The 7,511-nt window shown below is 41.6% G+C and overlaps 1 protein-coding gene across 4 annotated transcripts; it reads left to right on the top strand.

Annotated features, from left to right (window-relative positions):
• Positions 1-2,990: 2,990 nt before the first annotated feature.
• On the top strand, positions 2,991-7,117 carry LOC308120709 (uncharacterized protein). Of its 4 annotated transcripts, none has more exons than XM_080481485.1 (7): positions 2,991-3,098; positions 3,798-3,992; positions 4,083-4,199; positions 4,756-4,922; positions 4,996-5,145; positions 5,670-5,833; positions 5,908-7,117. In XM_080481485.1, the coding sequence occupies exons 2-7, from the start codon at positions 3,807-3,809 to the stop codon at positions 6,270-6,272; spliced, it is 1,149 nt and encodes a 382-aa protein (XP_080337611.1). In that variant the 5' UTR covers positions 2,991-3,098; positions 3,798-3,806; the 3' UTR covers positions 6,273-7,117. The 4 variants fall into 4 exon arrangements, with proteins under 4 accessions (XP_080337611.1, XP_080337612.1, XP_080337609.1 ...); XM_080481486.1 differs by having other exon boundaries at positions 4,083-4,277; positions 4,753-4,922; positions 5,915-7,111; XM_080481483.1 differs by having other exon boundaries at positions 2,998-3,098; positions 4,083-4,277; positions 4,753-4,922; positions 5,908-7,111.
• Positions 7,118-7,511: the final 394 nt, after the last annotated feature.

The raw sequence follows: 7,511 nt of genomic DNA, 5'->3' as shown, positions 1-7,511 counted from the left end.
GGAGGAAACACTGGAGGAAAGACGTGTTTGCATTCATGCATGTGTTCTTTGGTTCATGTCCAGCTTGCAGTATTATTATTGTTATAACCTTGCGGCATGCACACGTGAGCAAAAAAGAGAAACCTTGAAAAAACATGTATAATTCAACACAAACCCCACTAATGATATTAATAATACTTTGTTCTTTTTATCCTATCACTATGTTACGACTTTAAATTCTCAAGACATTTTTCTTGTTGCATCAGTTTTAGTTTTTTCTTGGACTGCAGCGGCTTTCTCTTGTCATACAGTGACATCTAGTGGTCCAATGTGGTATGTACTGGTATATTCTAATACATAATATGCGACCACATAACTGAAAAAAAGTGAAACCTACAGTCTGAAAAATTACGGTAATATATAGGAATTCACCGATGGTACACGTTACAATTTTTCCAATATGTAAATATATAAACCTCTTGTCAATAATCTATATATGTAAATAAACTTATTTAAATACATAAGTACATACATAAATATGTAGGAAGAGGTACATTTTTTTTTATAATTATCCTGATATGTAGGTGTGTATAGCGCACAAAAAACTATTCAATTATTTCTATTCTATTCTATCCTCATGCACCTCTCAGGATACTCTGGGAAGTTTCATGGGGCTTTGTGATGTGCAGAAACCTCTGACCTTACGGTGCAAACGTCCTTGTCCCAGTTATCAAAGAACGTTTCACACCAAAATCCCAAATCCCCTTGTGCTATATTTTAAAAGAGTGAAAAAAAAAGGGTCAACATGGCGCCACTACCAAGGCTGTGGATCCATTCAGCTGAACAGAAAAGCTAAAAGCCCTTGGCCTAAATTTTCAACGTTTAAATAAGAGTACATTTTATTTAAAGGTGCCTTTCAGGACCGTGTGCAGACCGTTAAAAGAGAGTAAAACCCAGATTAAAATTACTATAGTAAGCTGCGAAACGACAGTAATCACAGTGGGTATTTAAGGTTTATCAGGATTTAAAAGTGGCAGTTTCAAATCTGAGACTTCTTTCATTCACCTGCACAGGAACCGTTCACTATGATGCAATCACTTCAACATGACACTATCAGATAGACTCTAAAGTCGCTCCTCTCTTTTTATCTTTTCATTTTATTTGCAGAACAGATTATTTGAGGAAAAAGGATTGTTATCTCCTGGATAAAAGAAGGGATTACAAAATAATGGGAAAATGGCTAAAATCACCAAATCAGGTTAAATAACTAAAATGAGTCCAATTTCTAAACATGGCAAATTGCAAAGAAATAAATACAGAGATGAATAATAAATAATAATAAAAACAGCTTAAAAAGTTAAATGTCCAAATGGTTTAAACAGATAAAATCACTAAAATGACAAAAAATACCTAAAGCTCGAGGAAGAAGTAAAAACTTAAAGTTAAATCAGCTACAAAAATCAGAAAACAACAAAAATTACACAAATTGCTAAAAATGGCAAAAATTACAAAAAAGGTTACAACTATAAAATGGATAAAAATGTACTTTAAAAAAAGGCTGAAAAAGCTAACTTGGCCAAAGAGATTAAAGTAGTTAATACATCAACTCAAACTACTAGAAAAGTTAAAAAGGAGAAAACAAGCAAAACAACTATTAAAATGGCCAAAATGGCTAAAATCTACTGAAAAAAATAAGATAAGAGATTCTTTCATTTGTACCACAGTGGGGGAAAAAAGAACCAATGGTTAAAATAGCTCATAGATAACAAGACAGCTCAAGTGAATAAAACAGCTAAAATTGTTAAATGACTAAACTACCCAAGACCACCAGAAAGAAATGTGGTACAATGCAGAACATATAAGCTTTAAAAATTCATAAAAAATAAATAAATAATTATAATAATTGCTGCAGCACTCAAAACAGCTAAAATTATAAAATTTGCTCAAAATGGCCCCCCAAAAAAGATAAAAATGGCAAAACAGCTAGAAATTTACAAAAAATGGCTCAAAAAGGTAACTTGGCCTAAAAGGCTAAACTAGTTGAAACAGCTCAAACTACTCAAAAAGTTAGTAATGGGTAATTATTTACATTAAATTATTGATATGGATTAAAGACTTGATTTGTAAAATGTCTCAAACCAACTAAAGAGAAAAATAAATGGCTAAAAGGACTAAAACAGCCAAAACTGGTCAAAATTTGCTAAGAAATAACACAAAAAACAGATCAAATGGCAACAACAGCTAAAATCTATGAAACGCCTAAAATTATTTTTTATTCAAACCATCTTAATTTGCCAAAATGCCTAAAAATGCTTCTTTGCTTATTTAAAAAGTATTTCTGCGAGCACTTTTATCCTTATTTGGGTGTTTAAAGCTCTTCTGAGGCTGCAAATGGATTTGAATGGGTTTTGTTCCTCTAAGGCTGCAGATGAGTTTAGATCTCTTCCCTCTCTGAGGCTGCAGATGAGTTTAGAGCTCTTCCCTCTCTGAGGCTGCAGATGAGTTTAGATCTCTTCCCTCTCTGAGGCTGCAGATGAGTTTAGATCTCTTCCCTCTCTGAGGCTGCAGATGAGTTTCGAGCTCTTCTCTCTCTGAGGCTGCAGCTGAGTTTCGATCTCTTCTCTAAGGCTGCAGATGAGTTTCGATCTCTTCTCTAAGGCTGCAGATGAGTTTAGAGCTCTTCCCTCTCTGAGGCTGCAGCTGAGTTTCGATCTCTTCTCTAAGGCTGCAGATGAGTTTCGATCTCTTCTCTAAGGCTGCAGATGAGTTTAGAGCTCTTCCCTCTCTGAGGCTGCAGATGAGTTTAGAGCTCTTCTCTTCTCTGAGGCTGCAGATGAGTTTAGAGCTCTTCTCTCTCTGAGGCTGCAGATGAGTTTGGGTTCGAGCGCTTGTCTCCCATCACGCTGCTGCACTGCGGCCTCCCTGCACTTGCAGGTCAGTGCCTCTAGAGGGCAGTGTGTGCGTTTCCTGCAGAGCTGCAGGTTTCTCTTGGTGGGAGTCGTTAATGCATCAGGAGGGAGGGCGAGAGGAAGTGAAAGGGCAACAAAAACAAACCCGGCTGCGCAGAAACACAAGTCACTGCACGCAGAGGGACATAAGAGACAGTCTGCGGGGCTGCGGTAGGATCTTTTTAACAATCAAACGAAAGAGGAAGCAGAGAGAAGGAACACAGTACAATTATGTGCCATTTATTTATAATTACAGTACATCTGTGGGAAGAGTCAAACTGAGCACTTGTGATTTATAAGCTTTTAAATGTGCCTGACATATTCCTCACTAAGAGGTTATAAAATCTTCTAGACATATTTTATTAAACGGGGGGTTAAAAGGAGGCTCCGGTTTGAACTTCAAAAGTAAAATTAGAACTTAACTTGTGTTATGAAAATGTTACACGAAAGGCAATTCTAACTTTACTCTAATTTTCAAATAGATTGAAAAATACACCAATTCATGTCATTAAATCTGCAGCTGCTTTGAATTTTGTTGCAAAGATATACAAAGAAAATTGCCTGGATTTTGTGCACAATTTTGTTCAATCTGATTAAAGACTGATGAATTTTCTGTCTAAACAGTGTGATCCTCAGAAAAAGACATTAAAAACAGCTATTCAGGTTTAAAGAAGCGGTTTTAGCCTTTGCAAGGTGATTCTACGGGCCATATCAGACCCTGTAACGGGCCGGTTGGTGGTTTGAAACCCTTTCCACACAGTTTAAAATATACCACTAATTTGCCCTCAATACTTTTGATGTGTTATAATATCAGTGTGTTTGTTGAAATATGTGTAAAGCTGTGTGACATTGACAGTTATTGTCTGACAGATTGCCTCCATGGGGCAGCTCTTCTCGTCAGAGGAGGAGCTCTCTCGGGTGAAGGAGGCGCTCGGCTCAGTCCTCTACGACGCCATGCTGGACGGCGGCGTGGTGCCTGACCTCCGGGTCGTGCACCCGCTCCTCCTCACCGGCCAGGAGGACGGCTCGGCCTCCGGGCGCCGCCTCCAGGAGCAGCTGCAGCAGGTGAAGGAGCAACTCGCTGCCTCCAGATCTGCTCAGCTGTGAGGATGAAGACGCCGTTAAATCCCCGTCGCTCTGTCCTTCTTCCTTCAGTTGCAGAGCGACATGGGGAACAAGGCGCCCACCTACCTCCGGGACCTGATCGGCCGACTGTCGACCTTCTCGGACGAGCCGCGGCTGGCGGGCCTGGTGGGGTTGGCGGTTACCATGGTGATGGACATGGCCTACACATCGGCCAAACAGCCCCCGGGGGGGAAGGGGAAGGCTGCGGGGTTGTCGTCATGTCAGGTAGAAGGGGATTTATAACTGCTGCACACCAGGACCACATTAAAAACCACAGCTCAGTCATAACTGATGGAAATCAGGCACCAAGAGAAAGAGCACTGTTCGCACAAAGACACATCACAAATGACTTTTTCCATGGATTCTGCTTAGATTTTGTCTAATATAGTCTCTTATTATGCGAAAGAAAGAATTGTTTTACATCGATACGTAAAGAAGAAGAAGAAGTAGAGATATACTGGCTCTGTAGAAACAGTTTAAATGCTTGATTTGAATGATTAAGACTGGACATGTATGCCACTGTATAATAACTCTGGTTATTCTGCGTCTTGTAGTCCGAAATCATGAAGTCTGTTTGTACCTTCGCGTCAACCCCTTTGCAAAGTTAACGGGTCCATTTAAAGCACCGTGTGGATAATCCTGCGCAGACGGCAGAGGAAACGCTGCAGCACTCAGCCCCTGTTGGCCCTGTTTCCTCCAGCAGAGAGTGGCGGAGCTGCAGGAGGTGATGGAGGAGTATCTGAAGCGCTGCAGGATCAGTCTGAGCGATAAAAGCCGGCTGATCCAGGACTCGGTCCGACTGGAGGCCCGGCTCAGCCTGACGCTCACCCAGCTCAGGGCCTGCCTGCTGGGAGGAGACTGCAGCTCCAGGTGGGAGCGCACGGCGCAGGAGGAGTTTTCTTTTCATTGGGAGCGCAGCGCTGACGGCGTGTCCTCCTTGCAGGTCTCTGAGATTCTGGGCCAGCGCAGCAGCGTTTCACACGCAGATGCTGATTCATCTGGCCAGACTGGAGGGCAAAGCAGAGCCTCTGTGTGCGCGAGCCGCACTGGAGCAATACAAGGAGGACCTCTCACAGATCATACCTGCTTACAGGTAAAAAAAAAAAAACTAAAGAAATTTATTTATTCCATTTATGACAATCACACAAGTATATTGCCGTTGTAGGAGCCAAAGGTGACCACGAGGTGGCGCTGGGCATATGTAAGGGAAGGTTTCTCATCATGGAGGCAGGTGAATGCTGACCCGGAAGGGCTAAACGAGTTTTGACCGCCGTCAATTCGGTAATAATCGCTGTCAGGCGCTCGAATCGCTGTCATGGTTGCTGTAATACCGCTGCAGTTCGAAAGGTTTGTTGGCGCACTGGAAAGGCCGGTAACGTGGTTTCATTACAGAAACAAACAACAGCACCCACTAAAGGCCCAACATGAAAACTACATCGTTTTCAGCGTTTTTGCCATTGCCGTGGAAACGGACATGGTTTTCAAACTGGTGTCTGGTAAACAGCGGCGAAAAGAAACCGACAGAACCGATATAAAAGAAAATGTCTGAAGTTAACGTCACAATAAGATATTATTATTATTGTTATTAAGATACTGGCGTACTTTATCTCCTCCCAGACGTTACAAGCAGCACACGGTGTGTGTGGTGAAGTGTCGAGGGGGTCCGCTGCAGCCATCCTCGGAGCTGCCAGAGGAGGGCGCTATGACCGGCCTGACGGTGACGGACAGAGAGACGGGAAAGAGCGTGACCATCCCGCTTTCAATCATGGAGACAGAAGCAGGTGAAGACAACTTCAAGCTTGCATCAAAAAAGTTTGTTGGATGTGGTTGAATTGAGCAGAGTTGAACCTCGCAGGGAAAAGAGTGGGACCTCCTGACTCCTCGTCCGCCTCCTCGCTCAACCTGGACTCCATCACCTCGGATCAGTACGCCCAGGCCTACCTGGACCGCCTCTTCTCGGAGAAAGGGCCCGTGGAGGAGCTGCAGGGCTTCTTCACCCAGGCCGCGGAGAACCTGAGGACACTGAGGACCGGTGTGGGGTGGAAGAAGAACAAGGCGGGGGCCGGACACGACGGAGGAGCGCCTCTTGAAGAGGGGAGGGAAGGAACGGAGGAAGAGGAGCAGGCCGAGCGGAGACGAGGGCGAGACGAGACGGAGAAGCTGAGCATCGTGGAGACGCAGCCGGAGGACAACCTCAGTTACAGTGCGACAAGTGCATAAATGCTTGATATTTAAAAAATAAAAGTGTGGACTTGTTAAAATGTGGACATTGAATCCCGACTGGGATGCCTCAGTGGTCCAACGTACGTATTTGTTGAACTGGCTTTTGAGTTTCATTGGATTTCCAGCTTCCACCACCAACCAACACTTAGGAGTGAAGAAACGGTGTGAAAAGTAATGGATGGATGCATCTAACTTCAGGTTCCACAAAAACTAAATACACTAAAAACACAGAAGAAGAGAATAAAGACCAATATCAATAAATAAACCAATAGTTTGCACAAAAGAGTTAAAGGTATTTTCTTTGAAATGATGGCTATTAAAAATAGTCAACAATATTCAATTATATTCAATTCAATTAAACTTAATTCATATAGCAGCACATACAACGCAGTTATTTCTCGGTGCTTTCAACAGAGAGAAACCTAACATCAGCTTTATTTCAGCATATGTGGAGCCCTGTTATATTCCAATAAGCTTCTCTAAATGCACATAGAAGCAAAAAACGCAGAAGAAAATAAGACTTAAATAAATAACTGATGAGAAAACACATGCTTATCTTAAAATAGCAATTACAAAGTTAAAATGTACATTTTAACATCGATTTAAATAAATTACAGGGTCTGGAGATCAGGGTAATAAATTGTCATTATCATGAGGAATTAAAAATGTTTTTGTATTGTGTCACTAATAGAGAACAAGTGGACACAATTTGAAGGATTCTACAGTGCCAATGCCATCTTATTTTGTGGTTACAGCCATGCAAGTGTTTACGGAGATTTGTTTTAACACACTTTTCTTTCGAATATCTCACATTGTAATAAAATACACATTTTTATACCATCATGGTTATTTGTCTTTGCTTGAGAAACCATCTAGGAAAACAATTTAAGATAATTACTTCAATCAAAGAGCAAATCTCACAGCTTTGTTGATCTTATTACAATAGAATATTTATTTTAACCGTGGAGAAAAGCTCAGCAACAAAACCCTGCGCTAAAACAAGTAGAAATACAGTCACATTGTAATTCAAATTAAACAGGAAAAACTCGGCTACAAGCACATTTGAGCCATTTTTGCACACAAACGACCAGAACAGCAAGCAAATTACATGATCAAAATTCTGCATAGCAGCACTTAGTCCAACCATGAGGCACATTTCCATCAGCAGTGCTCTGCTGCAGACTGACTCCATCAATATCACCTGTGTTAACTCAACCAACCAGCAGCCAAATAAGA

The sequence above is a fragment of the Lipophrys pholis genome, assembly GCF_963383615.2.
Source record: "Lipophrys pholis genome assembly, chromosome: 15".
NCBI classification, from domain to species: Eukaryota; Metazoa; Chordata; class Actinopteri; order Blenniiformes; family Blenniidae; genus Lipophrys; species Lipophrys pholis.
The sequence above is the reverse complement of the archived record's forward strand: the minus strand, read 5'-3'. Positions and strand labels throughout refer to the sequence as shown.